Here is a 19,945-nt window from a genome sequence, read left to right on the forward strand (position 1 = left end):
TACAATAATGGCCCGATCATGCTGATTTTCGAACTTGACCTGGGTTTTATGAATATTCACCAGCTCTGTAAATATAAAGCCAAAAAGTAAAACGGCCCTCCACTTATCGTGTTTACAAGGAAAGTGCACGGCATCGGCATCGGCATCGGCATCGGCATCGCCATCGGCGACGACAGACGCAGGTGATGGCAATATGTACAGACACATCTGTGTCTGTACATAAAAAGATGTCCAAAAATGCCCCTATCTTGCACTATACAATTCCAATAATGCCAACAACTAAGATTTATGTAAGAAATGAAAATAAATAAATATTTCATTTGTTAATAATGTTTCAAGCTCAAACTGTCCTGTATCATAAATGATCTAGTTTCAGAATTGAAAGTAAAAACATTACCCTTATCAAGCAACGAGCAATCCCAAACTCACCTACCAAATGTCAGAAATAACAATAAAAATAAATTAATATGTTGGAGCAATACTTACAGTGATAACTAAACACACTGGAGCCACAAAACTCCAAACAAAGTAGTTGTCTGCTCTAAGCCAGCAGCTGAAATAATATAAATATAGCTGAACAATTAAAAAAAAAAAAAAAAACCAAGATACATTTTCACATTCAGCAGTATACTTTACTAGTCTTTTAAAGTTTACCAGCACAGGCTGGATATGTTAAGTTTACCACTTGATTTTACTGTCTTAAACCCATTCTCATAGACACCATCAGTCCATGTAGATTGATCCAACTCTGCAGGGACTCTCACTGAATGCCATCAATTTAAAAGATTAACATGTATTCTTCTGGTACATTAAACATTTCATACTACTTCAACTACTACTAATATTATTAATCGTAAAAATTTGTTCAGTTCTACTCACTAGTAATCTGTGCCGTAGCCTTTGTAGTCAACAGCAGCTGAGATGCCTACTATAACTGCAGGAATACCTAAAAATATTTTTTAAATATTTGATCAAATAACAGGCAATTGAATTGTCCAGTTAAATTCTTAGAATATGTAATTAAATCAATATCTTAAAGCTGAATCTCATAACCAAGTTTTATAACATTAATAGTTTAGCTTTAAAAAATTTGAAAATATTATCATGAGAATACACTATCATGGAATAAACCGGAAATATGCTGTTTCATAAATAATGAATAATCTCAAAATTTAACATAAATAAAAAATCAAAAATATTTTCACTTTTAACTGCATTTCTTCAATAATATCCCTACAAAGATTTAACCCAACTAAGAATCAATGCCTGCAGTGAAACTCAAAAACCACTCACCATATCCTGCCAGATAAAACCAGACCAGTCTTGACTTCTTGCCTTCAAACACTTGAATGAGCATAGAGTAGAGCTGGATTCCTTCCAGACACATCCAACCAAATGCTGCCAGGAAGAAGAAATGGAGGAAGCCTGCTATAACCGAACACACAACCTGGAAGGCAGTTAATTAAAATGAGAACCGTTTTTCACCTTTAAGGCATAGAGGGTGAATACCTGGTGCAGAAATTCCACTGAAAAGTTCTGACTGGGTGTTTGAATACTTTTTCTGTTAATGAATGATAAGACCTTCATTTTTCAGGTTGCAAGGAGAGAGCACCGTTGAAAAGAGTTCCAGAATCTATCAAATGACAGTGTGTCCAAGAGATTGAGAATTTGGTTATTAAGAATGTACAATTATAATGACCAGCATCAGCCACATCAGTAACACTATTTTATTAGCTGATATTTTTATCACTTCTTCCTATCTAATCAAATATGGTTCACTTACTGGATGATCAGTCTGTTGTATTCCGCAAAGAAAAATGATTTCAGCAAAGAACAATGAAAACACCAAGTTCTTGTGGATGGATGTGCGTTCACTCTTAAGATTTCTGAAAATATAAAAGATCAAACAACAATAAACCTAGTATTCTTTAATCATGTAATGAACGATTTTTCTTCACTGCCTGTATGCTATTACAAAATCACATTAGTTAATATATGTGGAAATATCCAAGAATCAGACAAATTCCATTGCCACATCTTATATACAAGTATCAAACACGACAAAATATTTTTGCCTCACCCACTTGACCAACACCAAAACAAAGATCAAATCACATTCATTACTTATTATTTCTGATAATGTTATAAAAATACCTTGCTGGTGAGTAGGGCAGACCAACACAAGAACTAATACTGAAAACTATAGATCCAGATTTGGTGTAGCTCACATGCATGCATGATGTACATGTATACTAGACACAACACATCTGGATATTTCATTCTGCTGTGGTATAAGTAAGTTTGGCATTTCTTACCTGAAGACCATGAAGGTCAACCACGTTAGAAACAGGCAGACGATGGAAATGATGCACCCAAAATATGTGATAACTTGTAATGCCACTTCATGGTGTTCTGGAAGCTGAAAATTAGACCCGAGAATAACAATAAATACAACTTTTCATGTAGATGTGAAATGAAGGGAGGTGAAATTATCAATGTTTAGAATCTTTTTACTTTTTCAAAAATAGTAATTAAGATGTAATAATTGAACAATGTTGATTTCTTTTCAAAATCTATTTTGATCAAACTTTCTTTTTATTGTTAAATTGCTTTTCCTATTCACTACAAAAATCTTAACTTGCACATTTCATTTTCTTGTTTTTGCCTTTTTTTTTTTTGTTAAATTCATGTTTACTCCTATACATTACACAAAAATTTGTGTTCAACAATTATTCTTTGGATTAAATTTCTCCATAATATCAAACAACATATCTACCTCTGTCCCTACAACATCCATGAGTACAGCAAAGTTGGTGAGGTGGTTACACTCACACTGTGTATGTGTATCATTGGAAGTCACCACACTACATCCCCTGCCAGACCAGGCACCATTCTCATCACTGAAAAATGGACAGATGAGATTTTCTTAAAGACACACACCGAGCATTTAACTTTTATATTAATTTTTCTGGTAACATCAGCACTTTCCCTTTATCCCCACTCACAAATTTACAATGCATAAACACTTTTTTGGATTTTAAGTTTTTTAGTATTTGAGTCATTTTCATGATGGAGATGGAGACTCAATTATCAAAATAAAATAGTTTTAATTGTACCTTGAAAAGTTCCAGAAGGAGCATTTTGGTTTTTCCACATTAGTCACCTAAAATGAAGGAGTGTCTTTAAATAGTAACCACCGAGGAAGAAGTAATTGGTTGAAATAATTTCAATGTAGGGTCATATGTCTCAACATGAACACCATGCTTCATGTTGACTGTCCTTGTTGATAACATGCTTCTCTTGAAATTAGTATCATACTCATACCATGCTCTTTCTCTTTATATCTTTTAAATTTTGTTTAAATCTTAAATTTACTTCTGAATAAAAAAAAAATTACATATATCTTTTAATCTGCCGAACAGATGGAAAATGAGTTAAAATGTACTATCTGATCATAATTTCATAAATCTTATGTAAAATTTTGCTGAACTAGAATCTACTTTTTGGACAAGAAATTATCATTTTAAAAGCCTATTGACTCACATTCACATGGCGGAAGCTCATGTGTATGGGCTGTGCCAGCTGAATGTCCCCATCCTTGTTGTTCAAGGACAGTGACAAGATCTTGCTGTTCACTATGCTCACGTCTGTCTTATTCTTGGCGCTGTCTGGCTTCAGCCACTGGTTTAGGTTGCTATATGAGATGAATACAATTTTCACAACACCTGGAAATTAAATGATTTGATATCATGAGGATAAAATACAAATTCAAACAGTTATTTAGAGACAAGTGCAATTTTCTATTTGCAAAAGCAGATATTAGCAGCAGTGGGTAGTTTTACCTGCCTGTTCCCATGTACTTATTAAAGAACTATTAATTAATGCATGAAACAAAAAAAAAAATATTTCAAAACCCTCAAGATAATTTAAGTCCCAAAAAATTAAATCAGAAAAAGAAAGTGGTCTTACTGATTCTTAAGATTATTAAAATCAGTTACATAATTAAAAGTCTTACCATCTTTATCAGCATTATCCACAATGGCTGACTCCGGCAGAGTAATGGAATCGCTGGAATTAAGCATAGCTTGTTGTTCAGGAGTGGGGTAAACCCGCTGAAGTCTCTGGTCTGAGAAAGGATTAACCACTTCTATTTCTATGGCTAAACAGAGAACAGAAGTTAAACAGTTAATCTAAAAGATGAAAGCTCTGATTGAGATTAATGCTCAACTAATAAGGCAACTTTTTATGTACATGCCAATTACTGTCTTGACATAAAAAATCTACATTTTTAAATGCCCATTCAGCCTTATATCCCCTATAATACATTGCACTTGGTAAAAACTAGGGTCTGTTCCATTTTGAAAAAAAGACTTGCCTTTTAACTTCAACCATTATCAAGTGTAATAGATGGAAAACAACACTCACCAACATTTTCATCAGTACTCCTAACTGCTGGAGTTTCTACATTCAGGGTTTCTGCCACCTCAAATGCTGACCTCTCCAACAGCTTCAACAGTGTAGTGGCAGTCTCTACCTGCCTTTCTCTCTTCAAATCCTTCCAGCCATTTCTCTGCTTGGGGGACAGCAAGTTACTGCTTGACCTCACAAAATTCTGAAAAATAAAATAGAAAAAAAAATGAAATCACAAACAGGAAATCCGAATATGCACTGGTCAAGTCATGGAGGATTGCGCTACCTGCTGATTTTTGACAGAAAAATCATAATATTTAAAAACAACTTGAAAGATGTCATCAACATAACACACCAGAGTGACCAAGGCAAAAAAAAAAAAAAAAAGCCAAAAACTTTTGTACCAAGCTTTCACAATTTGCAGCCATGAGTATCAATTTGAATACTCAGAAATATAAAACAACATGACTTGATTTACCTTAGTAACATTGGTCGCCTTCATCACCCTGTTCTTTTCCTTGGTGTTTTTCAGCTCAGTCTTGAGTCCTTCTGCCATCTGCATCATGACTAAGGCAGAGCTGATGACGTCCCCACCATACAGGTCCTGACTGGCTGTGGCTGTGGCCAGGTCACTGGAAATATCTTCTATGGAAGCCTGGCCTGATTCAACCTGGATGGAACAGGAAAAATGTTTACTGCTGTGACAAAATCCTTACAGTGTTATTTCAGTCAGTTTACTGCATAAAAATTTACAGACAGTGAAAGAAATTTTTCTGACATTTTCTTATTCCTTATGTTGAAATGTCTGAAACTGAATTCAATACTAATTTTTGATTCAACAACTTTATACCAAATGATATAATTCATTAAAAAATGTACATTTGTTCTTTAAAACTTATTCTTAATCTTTTTTTCGTCATTCTTACTTTTCACTTTTTCAATTTAGAGTACTGACAGAAGCAGAACTTACGTCATTCTTAATCCTCGTCAAAGCATCAGATATACAGTCACTGAGGTCAGGGAGATCTATCCACTCCCCCATCTCACTGCATTTCCAAAAGGCCTGACCTAAAATGATGAATGACTCCATTAATATTAAATTTTGATCACCCTTCAGAGTTTTTCCTTTTGCGAAATGCCTACCTCATTTTTTCTATCCATTCATATCACTATATTTAAATATATTTTCTAGATCAATTATGAATTCCCTTTGAGCCAAATGAAATTCAATGCCATCCCCTCGTAACCTTATTGCATACACATTGCTAACACTTGATGACTGATAAATTGAAAAAAAAAAAAGATAAATAGAGGCTCAAAATATAATTATCTGTTTTAAAGATAAACTGCTGCTAATGTGATTGATCATGCCATAAAAAAGTCATAGGATTGGAAGGATAACTTTTTACTATCATTCATACACCGAGTTGGACATTCTGCTACATCAATCAAATTCATAAGAGATATTTTAAATTTACTCCCAAGCACCATTTGAAAGTTATATTTTCAAACAAACTGAAAATATTTTTTTTTTCAATTTTTGTCCTTTTATTAATCAAAACTATATACTATAGTGATAAAACACATTTACCTTTCATCTTGTGAGGGCAATCTCTGTTTACGACCACATTGGGCTCTGTTCTTGGCCAAGTAATATTCCTCCGGAACTCCCTTCTGCAGAAGGGGCGAGGCCTGCCAGACTCTGTGACACTCGGGGTGATCTCAGTGGAAGACAGGGTGTCCCTCCCCGGGGGACTGGCTGGGGGAGTGTGCCTCCTTGACGGGGGGACAGTGGTACTGGTTGTTGTCACTGATGTTGCTGCTGTTGAAGATGATGATGATGTAACTGTTGTTGGCTCGGTCCTTGCTCTCGTTGGAGAAGGTTGCCTGGGTGTTGTTATCCTGGTTGTTGTTGTTGTAGTTGTTGTAGAAGAAGTTGTAGTTGCTGAAATCAAATGTAATGAACTGGTTGTCTGTAACCATTCAGAAGACAAGGAAATAAGAACAATGAATGCATTTCATACTGCAATATAAACACAATAAGTCACTGTCTAAACAGTTTTTAATTGAAAAATTAATATCCAGTATCTTTAGTATTATTAATGTGGCAGTCGTCGAATTGTTCTATGCAGTTAGGCAATCCATTAAATTAATTTCCGTTTTTCAAATCATCATGCTCTTTGAGGGTTTAGCAGGTTAACACTTTATGACTCAATGAATCAATTACTTTATCAACAATTGCTTATTGCATGCTTAATAAGCATATATTATGTCATCCAAGGCAGTTAGTACTTCTGAAATAAAGTAATCATCTCTGAGTGCAGTTAGTCAAGTTAGCGCAATCACATAGCAACGTGCCATTAAAGTATGATATTTGTTATTCACTTAATGGAAGCTATGTCAGCTATGTTCCACTGTGGACAAATGGTCTGGAAACAAAACTGAATGCATTGGCTTATTAGTCATTATTATTTTTTAATGGTTATCAAAGCAGTGTAGTCACCCATCAGGGACGTGTTAAGATCTGGACTAAGCAGGACCAGAAATAGTCCAAATGACATCACTTGACAACCAGATTACTTCACTTGGGACCAAAAGAGGCATGATGTAATTTGGTCATTCGGTGAGGTCAGCTGGATTATTACTGGTCTTGGTTTAATTCTGTGAACACCATCAGTGAAAGCAGCACTGCATTACAACACTGCAATCCATGCAGAAATAGCAAGCATTAAATGTGCGCAGTTAAAAGTGGTCATTGTATAAAAAAAGAGGACAGAAAATGTTTAAATTTTCATATCAAAAGGTCCACATGTTACAGTTAGATGAGATAATGTTTTGAAACCAAAATTGTTATAAAAAGGAGCACAATTGTATTATTCCACAAGTTTAGTTTAAATTTTCATATCGAAAGGTCCACATGTTACAGTTAGATGAGATAATGCTTTGAAACCAAAATTGTTATAAAGAAGGAGCACAACTGTATTATTCCACAAGTTTAATGTTAGGTATGCTTTTTAACAAATCAGATACACATTAAATTTGACCTAAAATGTTTGAAAAGAAACCTCAAATCTTAAGGATAGGAAGTTACTGTTCTGTCTGCGGTGAGTAAAAGAATCAGGAATGAAACACTGTGTATAAATGAAATACAGGCAGTAAGTGGAGAAACTGCCAATTTTTGGTCCATAAACTTCAGAAAGACATGTCAAAAGACAAAACACAAGTTAAAGGCATGACTTAGATGTCCATCTTTTATCTTCAGCTAGTAAATTCAAGAGAAAACCGTGGTGCAAAGAAGAAAATAAAAAAATGTTCTATATTTAGCTTGAGCTGCATACAAGATAAAGGGCACACATAGATAATCAAGCCACAAACATGCTCAGGCACAGGCGCACTAATGAAAAAAAAAAAGGTGAAATGTCTAGGTCGCTACTGTAGCCATGCTGCATCTCCAAGGGCACTGCATCCTCAAATCCTCAACATCACGCCCTCCTACTTACTATGAAATAAAGCGGGCTGGGTAGTAGTGCTTAAATGAAACAAAGTTTCAACTGGGGCCTCAGAAGGAAGGTAGCCCTCTGAAACAACGAATTGGAATGGACGTCATGCAAGACTTCTGCAGCCAATTGAGAAACAGAAGCAGCAAAAATATCGGAAGGAAAAACTGAAATACAACACTGATTCAAAGCTGGACTGACTCTAACATTGGGTTATGTTCAACTATGTGCTACTGGATTGACTTTTTAAAAACTTTTGTCAGCCCTGATTAATTGCACTCAATTTAAGTTTCTCTGCTCTTTACAAGGCATGTAACAACCAAAATGAGGCATTTTTAGATGGATACATGTTAGAGTGAGTCTTATATGCAAATGAAGCAAAAAATTGCATTTCGAAAATAAACTAGCAGCTGCTGCAAAAAATATTGGACAACCATAAAACAAGGCCCTTTTTAGGTTTTTTTGTCAGCTTTATAGATATGTGCCATAACTTTTCAATTCACTTTCACTGGGAAACACCTTATTCACATTAAAAGGGTTAAAACAAGTGTGTTAGAATAACATCTGAGTCTGGGAAAAACATTCTCCCCTTTATCTTGTAGTGTAACTGGTGCCAAAAGCAAACATCTAGGCAAGACATATCTTTTTCATCTAGTAAATCTGTCTGTGCCTCCCAGCCCAAGTTTGAAATGTCACCATTGCCAAAATAAATAAAGCACTGGTTTATAAAAATTATCTTTGACATTGATAGAATTACTCCAACAATACTAACTTTTCTTTTCAAAACAAGCTGGGCCAACGCTTGTCTTGTTCCAAATGTTGCATCAATTTTGTGTAAACTTTCGTGTGGGGGATCTCTAAGCTTACTTCAAACATAAACACAGTTTCTCTCCCAGCTCAGATGTATGTCTAGCAGTAGCTTATATCAAATAAAAAATTAACAAAAAAAAAATAAGACATTTATCATCATCCTAAAAATTGTATTATTTGACCACAATAAATTTATAATATTAAGTATGTACAAATTATAAAAATATATAAATACAAAAACCCAAGGAAAACAAAAACTGCAAACATAAGTGATATCGAATTCAAGCCTCGGGGACAATCTCAACATGCCAAAAATAACAATCAAAGTAATGATCCATGAACTATAATCAACACAAAGCATGTTTTAAACCTGGTTCTGTGCTATATACTCACAATAAGTTTGAGAAAAGAAAACTGCAATACAATGCAGTATAATTAATACTGCTTATAGATATCTATCAAAATAAAGAATATTTATATATGTATCACTATTATGTTTCCAACTAAGGACTGGTGACAGTGACATAATTTGATGAATTTTCAATGCTTGACGAACAAATAGTATTTTCGTTGAATTTGGCATTCAGAGAATACATGAACCAGGTTTCTCACAGTTACTGTGCCTCTCATTGTTCATAAATAAATCAACATGCAGAATCAAGATAGCAAATCTACAAATTAATTCAGCCTTGAACATAACAGAAATCAAACTATGGTAATTACACACAAATTTCAAACACCTTACATATTCCACTTTCCCAATGATTACAACTCATCATTTTTAACTTAAATATTATTCAAAATTTTTTTTCACAAGAACTTCTCTTACAAAACACTGCATTGGGAAATATGTGTTTAAAATTAGAGAGCAATTACCACATCAACATCTAGCCTACCTGGAACACATCTGTACTGTATTTCAATGTACTTGTACACCTTTCGACAGGGGTCTCCAAAATATCCGTTATTTATAGGCAAAGAGCATGCAAATTGGCCTTGGCACCTGTGATAATATGGGAAAAGGACATGCATGGATTACTACTGATTATCTATTTGTAATTAGTAAAGTGGTGCCAATATCTGCAATATTAACTCATTTGTATACATTGTTAGTAGGACTACTGGTTTGATTTTTTTCTCTTCTTTTTTATAAGAAGGGCCAAATGGCACTGTTACAAAATCTGTAAGTGATTCAACTTTTTTTTTGTTCCTTTTGCTTTTTAAAATGCAAATCAAGCAATTTGGGCAAAAAATCATGTCAACGTGTTTTATCAGAATTAAATGAAAGCTTAAATCCTGTTTCTTAATGGTTGAAAATTTCCAAATGCAAAACAATATGGATCTAAAAATAATTATCTTTTCTGTATGTGTTTGACCACTTTCCAATATAATTTTCATGCCAAGTTGTTTTGCTGTAGCTCTAGATCTGTAAACAAGACATCAAAATACTGTGATAGCAGAATACAAAAAAGTCCTTGTAAAACATAGGTTTATTGAATCGCCTACAATGTTTGTGACAATGTCAATACTTCATTATTTTCAGGGCAATTAGTACTATGTATAACGATACATCATCATGCATATTGATTGTTATGATAGATATACTTCCTGCAAACAAAAAAAACCCATACAAACAAACAATCAACAACAAACCATCCTAGATGGTAGTCACGAGGCATTTTTATTTTTGTGTAGGCTATGACGATTCTAAGAACTGGTGGGCAGAGGTTATCACCGTGTGTGTGCGTGCATGCGCATATGTATGAGTGTGTGTGTAAAGTAAGAGTGTTCTTGACATATCTAGGTTAATTGAAAACCACATTGTTGAGTCAAAGCTGTTCTAACTAAGAAAAATTCAGAACAGTATCATTATGATAATCATAAGCCTCAGGTGGATATTCCCTCAGGTTATCATTGCATATTGATCTGTGACAGAAGTCCCCATGTTGAAAACACACAAGTTGATCCAAAAGGCAAACAATGTGTGGGTGATCACTAACACTCAGGTGAAACACCGGAAATATTATTTTCTATACAGAGTATATGGGGTGAGTCATGCACAGTTATGCAGACACATTTTGTAATAGAAGATAAGCAATAATTCCTGGTGCGGCTGTTCGTTTGACAGATATATCCTACCCTCTTTAGCAGACTGCCATTTCTTGCTGTTTCTTTTTTTTTTTTTAAGTCTGAATGATGATGCTACATTGTAAAACAACTTCATACACTTATCTCATTGGGTAAGCTTACATTTTTAATGTGAAATATCAATTCTATTGTTTGTAACAATCAAAGGAAACAGGACTGAAGCTCCTCCCCCCCCCCATCCCCCAAACACACACACACACGAACTTAAATAATTAATCTACTTGGACACTTAACTTGGCAAAGTCTAACCAACCCTTCAAACCAGCACTGAGTTCGAGTCTGCTAATTGTTACTCGTCTAATAATTATTGCATCGAAAAATTTGACACCAAATATACAGCCAGACAGACAGACACAGAGCTCCCCCAGTATATAATAGGAACCTTAATGTTGTATCATTTCCACCATAATTTACCCTCACAGCATAACATCCTGTAAGTGAGAAATAATATCCCCACACAAACACTTTCAGCTGACCCACCTCATATGGAGTACATTTATTTTGTCTCTGATTTATTCCTTCTAAGATAACAGCAACCTGCCAATGCCTGTGGCTTGTGATTATTATTATTCGTAGAAGTCTGGCTGGGTGAAGTTAAGTAGTGCAAAAGGTGCTGCAAACCAATATTGGTCAAAACATACTAAACTGTTATATTATCGGAGGGCATTGTGTACATATTCCCTTCCATTACGTTTGTTTTGAGCACAGGGCAATCAAAATCAGACCACCTGAGACTAAAATGGCCTTTATTACAGGTGGTCAGTGTGTGGTCAGCTAGTTAAGAAAAACCAACTGACCATTAGGTTTTGAATTCTGACCTGACAGCCAGTGTTGTAAGCACCAGCCATAAAGGTAGCATTAAATACAGGTGGTCATCCCCATCAGAATCTGGCACTGTACTGACCAATGGGACTTATGTAAATGACCACTAGAGTAAGTCAGTTGGTCAAAGGGATCATTTGGTTCACAATATTGACAGGCAGTCCACAGACTGCCACTTGAGAAAGATTTACACTCACTCTGACGTGACAGACACAACACTATCAATGGCTACTCTAACAGACTGGTCTTGCGGTGCTTTTTTGACCATTGGTGGCCACTGACCATGCCCGTGACTGGTCTGTGGGACAACGGGATGACATTTTTTTTTTCTGTGACCACCAGACCACCATGGCTCCACAACAACTTGGCAGCATTCCCATGTCTAGTGTGACATATGGTGTCACTAGTGCCACAGAATTAATAATGTAAAACTTTCCACTCATTTCTCCCACACACAGTTTCCACTCGTTTTTACTTCCCCATAGAGAGTATCATATAATAAGCATATCTATGGATATACGTTTTCATGTCAAACTTATTGACAATTTCCTTTAGCAATGTGTTTCTCAATTCTGGCATGAATATACTTGTGCTACAGTTGTGAAAAAAAATGGGATTTGTGTCTAGATGACATTTTTGATTGATGTAAAATATGTAAGTCTGACTCAACAATGGCAAAGATTGGCTCAAATTTACAGTATGGAACTGATTAAATGTGTCAAGAAAAAAGGATACAAAGTTAGGAAATCTGTCTCCAAAGTTTGTGATTTTGCATCCCATTAGAAGCCACTACAGTGCTGCAAGAAACAGGATATTTCCTGCTGCAATTGTAAAGTAAGAGACTGTTTCTCATTATCTTCAACACACTTGAAATTAGTAGGAAAAAAAACAGTGATGTATCAGACGAACCAGCTGTCACTGACATCAGTGTTGTTCCAAACTGGTAAAAACCAGGCATATATCAGCCTAGTAGACTGTTTTGGTTCCTGATACCGTGATGGCATCACCTCCAGTACAAGTGATGCATGAATTACTTTCAAAGTCTAATAATGACCAAATTCTTTTCTTTGACAAATTTGTTTAAACACACTTCTCAGAACACCAACAATCGCCCACAGAATACTACATCTGGGCCACAGTTAAAACTTATTTCTTGTGTTTTGTTTCTCTTATTAAAGAAAAAAGTTCAAAAGAAACATCATTCCCTGTGATCAACCTTGCATATTATCTTTCTGTTTAACCATAACCAGGTTTCCCAGCCAGCCTAACAGCCAGGAAAACACTGCCTTTCTTTAGAGTCATATATCTAATGTGAAAATTTCTTTTTGTCATGTCTTTTTTGAGGTTTTGTATCACATCATTCCCAGAGAATCACAATCACCTCAAGTTCAGTCATGCCATTTATCTTTTCCATGCACCATGCTCTGATATACCAGTCTGCCCATAACACCCTGAGTGTTTGAGACCCAAACTGAAATTTCCCACCATATTCTGACAGGGGCAGTCATCTTTAGCTCTCAAATACTCAGGGTGTTCCAAAGCCGCATTCATACAAGGTCCATTTCAGGCTGGGTATAGGTCTAAATTGTGTTGTAAAACAATGGATTTAATTGACAGCGGGTTCTACTTGTGCAAAGGCAGTCTTTCAACACAAATTGGGCCAGTTCTTAGCCAGAAATTATCCTTTCTGAACAGGCCTTGATGTCTCTAGGCCTGCTGCTACTCCCCACACCAAATGTCAAACTCAGCAGACCTGCACAAACTCATGTCTTTTGACTCTCAATTTGTTGGACTTGCACTTTGATTTTTCATGGCATAGGAATTCCTGACACGACCATTTCTGTCAAACAGGAGGAAATTAATTACCGTTTTCTTGTGATCTTTTCAATTTTTCTGTGCAAGTCAATGCTGAGCATGTAAGGGAACTTTTTCACAACAAACTGGGATATATAATTAGGTACAAAAGGCATTTTTTAGTCTATTAACAAAAAGTCAAATTTAATGGAAAATAATTCAAATTTCTGAGCAGCTTTTTTTTTCCTTTTTAAGAAATACGAATAGATTCTTTACCATAGACTAACAAAGAGAAAAAAGTTTTTTAATTTTTGTGTTTAATTTGCCCTGATAAGAGTTGGCAGCAGATACCGTGACATAGCAGGCTATTTGTATCATTTGGAGTCTTTTTCACAACAGTGCTATAGCCTGAAAACTTTTTGTCCATTTTGACACAAAATAAAAAAGCAGTCCAATTAAATGAAATGGTGTTTTATAACAGGGGAGGCATGGTTAATTTACGTGACCTACTATGGATTTTCCTTGTTCTGAAGTAGAGCTCAGTTTTGGTCTTAAAAATTAAGACCAATTTAGGGGCTATAGCACTTTTGTGAAACTGGCCTCCACAGGCAGGATGGGCAAAAAACAGTATAATATACCTAATCTAGTCGATGCATATACATATGTACACATATATGTATATATATATGCTCCATGCACAGGTGCCCCGTAAGTTGTTATACATATGATATTCACCTCCACCTTACCTAAGATACACTGGTATTCAACCTCCAAATATTTAAGTGTATCAGAACAAGGGTCACTAAAAATGACATTAGAAGCTGGAACACTGCAATTGTTCCGGTTACACCTAGGTATATAAAGTTTAAAAATGGCACTAGGAAAAAAGCAAGTAATCAACAGCAGCAGCACCACCACCAACATACAATTCATTAAAAGTTCTGAAAGGCATAGGAGTGAAATATTGGTGCCAAATGCTACTTGAATTGATTTCAGTCACCTTTCAATGTCTCATTCTTGGAAAATACTGGAAGATATTACAGATAATTTTCCCCCTTGATCCCCACTGAAATTCACCATCTCTTTGCTGTTTGTGTTCTTGAATTTCTTTTCCAATACATAAAAAACTGAATGTTTTAAGCATGAAAAACTTCAGTCTTGTATTGGCTATCAGTAATGGGTCTCACTTTCCTCACTCCTATGCCGTTAAATAAAATGCTACCACCACCAAAATTAATGCACAGTATATATATAAGTCAAGTTATCATTTCTTGATAATGTTTACAAATAAAGTACATGAAAAACAGAAAAAGAAATTTTGATAACAGATTTTAGCAGTTTTAATATCAACACAATGGAACTTAAGTTTCAGGAAAAAATTAAGAAAATCTATTCAATATAAGCTATTATAAAAGAACATTATAACAGAATTATAGCTCTAAGAATTAAAAAGACAGTTAAAAATTTCAAAACAAAAACTGGAGTTACAGAAACCCAAGTGGTATGTATAATACACCTATCTAACTTGCTCATTCCAGAGAAACAGGCCATAAAATTCACACTGCAGCCCCCAGTTTCTATTTTATCAGAAACGGTTTTAGGTGACAATATATATTACAGTGTCATTCAGCAATAAAGTACTGTGTGAAGTCAAACATCTTTAAGCCAATTACTCAGAGGAAGTGAAGTAGGATCATTTTGAATGAGCATAGGAAGTCATTTAGGCTCCGGTTGAAAAAAAAATGGCAAATTGCCATCTTTGTTGACTGGCTTTATGCCATTAGCCCTGCCATCATGTATTTAGTCTCCTGGTTCACTTTCAATGCCTTTTCAACATGGAGAAACCATTAGACTGATATATGGTTATAACTTTTTTGTTCCCCTTGTTAAATGTTCTATTTCAAACCTGTTTTCAATCTCAGCCAATTTAATGGTAAATGTAATACTTCATTTAAAGCTGTTACATTATTTGGGTTTACTGTCTTTCTTTATAATGAGAAGTAAAAGAAAATGATGCATCAAGCAGCTGTCAGAAAAATGAACATCTTCTACAAGAGAATTATACCACTTACAGTACTATCTGTGCTTTTTTTTTTTGGCTTGCTATTTGAGTTTTTTGCATGACGCAAAAGCCATTAAAGACAGTGAAATGCTTATATCAAGACCATGCAACCTTTAAGGGATATGTTGGAAATAGTGATAAATGTCTTTACTTCTAGGGGAAAAGGTTTCTAACATGTATAAGAGTGAACTGAATGGCTATTTTATAACTACAGCTTATTCTTTATGTATTTTTGGGTGTTTATTTTTAATTTATACTAACTATGAAGAGAATAGGTTTAAATTGCTTTACAACTGTTTTTTCTCTTTTTTATCCTTTTTTTTTTACCTATACGAATGATGAAATGGTGAACAGCCAAATTCTGTAGAATATGATAATGTTTGAACTTCACACAAACCTTAATAATCATAAGCAAAGTACTTGGTAGGCATGGTAAAAAAAGGAAGTGTAACAATTCTGCTTTAAGAAGTTCTTCCAAAAAAATATCATGTACCTTTGCCGCACTATTCTCACTGCTCTTGGAGACAAACAGTCAGTACTGTAGGCCTTGCCTTCCTCGTTACACACTGAGTTGGACAAGCGGCCATAGTTGGCCCGTATAATGTGCAGCACCAGGGTCTCATTCGAACACTTCAGGTCCAAGTAGGAACCCTCGCAGGCGTGGGCTGTGATGTAGGGCATTTCACTGAAATTGGAAAATTATACATCATTAACAGCAAAAAAAAAAGTTATATCAATGTTTATTTAACATGAGGGAAAAATTAGTCTCGTCTTTGCAATTGAGGGAAAAAAGTCTGGTCTTTGTGATTGTCAGAGGTATAAGTGCATTAACATATTTACTATTCATTAGTATTCATAGTCATTCACATATGTCGTAGAAACACCACAACTGAAAATAAGATAAAATTAAAGAAAACATTTTCATGCTCTTGCTTGAAGTGGGAGCCATCATATGATTAGTTTTCACAGGGATAAAAACAACTACTAGTTAAGTAAACTGCTTTTCCAAAGTCCAAGCTGAGATCAAAAATAAGGGAAGAAGATGAAGAACAGATATATTTTGTAATGTTAAACAAATTACAGATGCATACAAAACCGCAACTGACATGACTACTGAACTGAACCCACAGGTAAAGAATCACAATATTGGACCACACGCATTTGTCAAACTTTCTTTCACAGGGTCCTTACTAGCCCAAGGCTGTCCCTGTTCTGCACTGGGAATATCAAAATGGCAGTGTGATGTTAAGGGCAGAAGGTTGGGTTCTAGCACAATGAAATAAAATTCAAACTGAGCAAGCAGTTTCCATTTTCTTCAGACTGTCCCAATTTAAATGATTTTTAGATGATGGTCAGTGTAGTGATAACCAACACAAGTGTGAACACACTACATGATGGGTGTTATATGGGACCAGCACAAGTGTGAACACACCACATGATGGGTGTAGTATGGGACCAGCACAAGTGTGAACACACCACATGATGGGTGTAGTATGGGACCAGCACAAGTGTGAACACACCACATGAAGGGTGTAGTATGGGACCAGCACAAGTGTGAACACACCACATGGACACAAACCATAAGGTAGACAAGAGCTTGTAGTTTACATCTATATGTATGTGTGTACTGTAGCTTCTTAGGTTATTAGGGCAAGTGTTTAGCCAAGATGAATGACCCATGAAACACCACACCTGAAACTTGAATAAATACACCCCAGCACAACATGTGCCCATCACAAATAGATTTCCTGTCCGATAAAAAAATGCTCTGCTTCTACTTCATTGTTTTTTTAACAAATTATTTTTCTTTTTTTACAACATCCAAGAGGATGATTTAAATCGGCCACTGTGAAATGCGAAAATGACCACAAAGAGCAACAGTGATTGAATAACTCAATCAAAAATAGAAACCTAGTTGTAGATCACAGCAATGAAATTTAATTTGAAATTTACGTGTATACATAATGGCTCATAAAATAGAGTAAAAATGAACAAAAAATTATATTAAAGACTGCCTTTCTTTATAATCACATGCAATGATTTTTTAGAGGAAAAAAAAACATGTCACAGATGTCACCATTTTGCTAAAATAGTCTTAGAGAAAATAAAACCAGGAGCTGATAACTGGGTTTGGGGGTTAACAGAATGACGGAGTTTAGACAGATACAGACTGGCTAGCTTGCAGACATCTGCACTTATGGTTGGTGCTCAAAGATAAAAGTGCCTTTTAGACAAGTAAAGGACAACAGGGCCAAAGCATGTACATATAAAGAGACCTGGACACTGTCCTTTTAATACAGGATAGCCACATCATGAATCTACTATGTTACTTTTTTCTAACCTACCCATTAGATGAGAGTCACATACAACATTAAAATAAACGGTTGAGTTACAGCAGTATAGTCTGAGGAATTTATTTAAACCAATGACTGATTCAAACATATGATTCTGGTAAGTTTCAATTCATTTTTTCCTGCAAATACTACAGATTTATCATTTATCATTGTGTGCTTCTATCTCTAATTTCAAATATTGGAACCACTTTTATCACTGTAAAACTTGGGTGTGCCTCAATATATTCTGCCTGGATTTCATAAAAAGTAGTCTGATATTCAAGATAACATGTGAAGTAACATCAACAGCAGGATACATAATCTAAGTTTTTTTGACAAAGGAAATATATGGAATAGTTGAAGATACAAGTGGTTCTAAAACCACACCATCAACTATAACATCTGCAACTTGACATGTTGCTGCATGACTAAAGTGAAATCTCTAAAGATGCAGTAGCATTCTTCTTTCAGTTGTGTGAAATGCTTCAAAATGGGTGGCAGAGTGTCAGAAATAATGGGTAAATACCATGAAAGATGTGTAGATCCAACATAAAACATCCATCAGCTGGTTTTTACTTAGCAACAGCAAATGTGCAAATACATGAAGGAATGCTGTACAAAGTCTTTCTGTTGGATAATATGATTTACTAGTATATAATTCTTGCAAAGATAAAATTGATGAAGAAAAATTTTAAGCTGTTATTATCCTAGTTCTGAAACATTTTAATGTTGTTAAAACAGTGGCATTAAACAACTAAGTTTATACCCCGCTTACTTTGCCATGGGCACATAAGTAAGAACATAAACCAGTTACCTTTTTGGAAGACTCGAAAAAGATTTTAAAACATGCATCAAAACTGCAGTTCTCAAGTCTGCAGAAGAGGCAAGGCTGATCTTGGATGTTTGGTATTTCATACCCATTAATCATGCCAGCTTGTTTGACTTTCAAGTTCTAATTCTGCTTCTGAACACTTGAAATTTTCAAGTAAATTTGCCTTGTTGGGGCCACAGTCATGCTGATGCTGGAGTTTTGAGTAGAAGAAAAAAAACTGGAGTGGGAGATGTCTATTTGACAGGAAGGACCGAGCTGGATTCCTAGGAATCTGCCCATTAAGACATAAGAGAAAAACATACTCTGGAAACATTCTGGTCAGTAAAATACATAAATTTTGTTAAGCTACCCCATTTAATATGGAAATGAAAAGGGCTAGCTACATACACTCTTTCTGTTTCCAAATCAAATGTTTTCGAATTTTAATTTATCAAACCATAACCAGTCTCGCTTTCCTCCCCCCCCCCCCCCCCAACAAGTACAGCATAAAATCTTAGCATCCTGCTCAAACGCGAAAAAAAAAAATTGAACCAATTAGTAGCCTGTCAAGTTGCTTATTCTTCAATGTCTGAAATGAGTTCACCATAGAATGAATTCAGCATACATCCCCCATCACTTACCTCCTCCCACCTTTAATGAGCAGGCTCTGGAGAATGAGGAAGATGACTCCTGCCTGCGCCAACCTCTCCATCTTCTCTCTTTCTCTCTCACCCTGATGATATAATAGTATAATGCTCCTGGTATGTGGCTTTTTATTTATTCTTTTTGCTCTGCTACCTCATGCAGCTGCATTCCATGTCTCCCTGCAAAAACACAATAAAATGTTTATTACATAGTTGTGTGTGTATAATGTGCACTTAAATAACCGCTGCATCAAAATAATTTTTATGAACAGTAGTTTGTAAAAAAGAAAAATAAGATGAAGGCATAAATAAAATCTGCACTTGTAAAACAGCTTTTCTTTAGCATCATTCATGGAAAAATATTTGAAGCACAGACATAAAAGGATGGACAAGAAAAATAAATACACATAATAAGAACAAAAAATTGATAATTGATGATTCTCCTTTAAAAAAACCTTTAAAAATTATCAAATCAACTTCATAATGCAAATAAAATTAAACAAAAAACAATCTGTCAAAATCTCTGGTACAATATTGCATGCTTCCTTCACCCCTTACAAAATCAAGTCATCAAAACAGTCCTGCTGTCCCAGTAACTGTGCCATATCTATCAA

General features: G+C 35.2%; 1 protein-coding gene across 6 annotated transcripts in view; it reads right to left on the reverse strand.

Moving 5' to 3' along the window:
• Nucleotides 1-19,945, reverse strand: part of LOC106177882 (adhesion G protein-coupled receptor L1) — a 37,894-nt gene that overhangs the window by 8,732 nt on the left and 9,217 nt on the right. For 3 of the 6 annotated variants that reach the window (XM_087006756.1, XM_087006758.1, XM_087006752.1), the window contains exons 2-18: nucleotides 19,329-19,511; nucleotides 16,037-16,228; nucleotides 9,614-9,720; nucleotides 7,911-7,988; nucleotides 6,002-6,355; nucleotides 5,381-5,478; nucleotides 4,889-5,080; nucleotides 4,426-4,612; nucleotides 4,016-4,159; nucleotides 3,544-3,725; nucleotides 3,117-3,163; nucleotides 2,777-2,900; nucleotides 2,316-2,419; nucleotides 1,784-1,886; nucleotides 1,294-1,447; nucleotides 880-946; nucleotides 487-553 (exon numbers count right to left, since the gene is read on the reverse strand). In XM_087006756.1, the coding sequence (XP_086862882.1) occupies nucleotides 487-553; nucleotides 880-946; nucleotides 1,294-1,447; nucleotides 1,784-1,886; nucleotides 2,316-2,419; nucleotides 2,777-2,900; nucleotides 3,117-3,163; nucleotides 3,544-3,725; nucleotides 4,016-4,159; nucleotides 4,426-4,612; nucleotides 4,889-5,080; nucleotides 5,381-5,478; nucleotides 6,002-6,355; nucleotides 7,911-7,988; nucleotides 9,614-9,720; nucleotides 16,037-16,228; nucleotides 19,329-19,399 (2,271 nt within the window). In that variant the 5' untranslated portion in view covers nucleotides 19,400-19,511. Of the gene's footprint in view, nucleotides 1-486; nucleotides 554-879; nucleotides 947-1,293; nucleotides 1,448-1,783; nucleotides 1,887-2,315; nucleotides 2,420-2,776; nucleotides 2,901-3,116; nucleotides 3,164-3,543; nucleotides 3,726-4,015; nucleotides 4,160-4,425; nucleotides 4,613-4,888; nucleotides 5,081-5,380; nucleotides 5,479-6,001; nucleotides 6,356-7,910; nucleotides 7,989-9,613; nucleotides 9,721-14,227; nucleotides 14,332-16,036; nucleotides 16,229-19,328; nucleotides 19,512-19,945 lie in introns of all 6 variants that reach the window. The other 3 variants (XM_087006760.1, XM_087006763.1, XM_087006768.1) reach the window with 3 other exon arrangements.

Source organism: Lingula anatina, chromosome 1, assembly GCF_051362555.1.
Source record: "Lingula anatina isolate TDL-2025a chromosome 1, LinAna3.0, whole genome shotgun sequence".
Lineage (NCBI taxonomy): Eukaryota > Metazoa > Brachiopoda > Lingulata > Lingulida > Lingulidae > Lingula > Lingula anatina.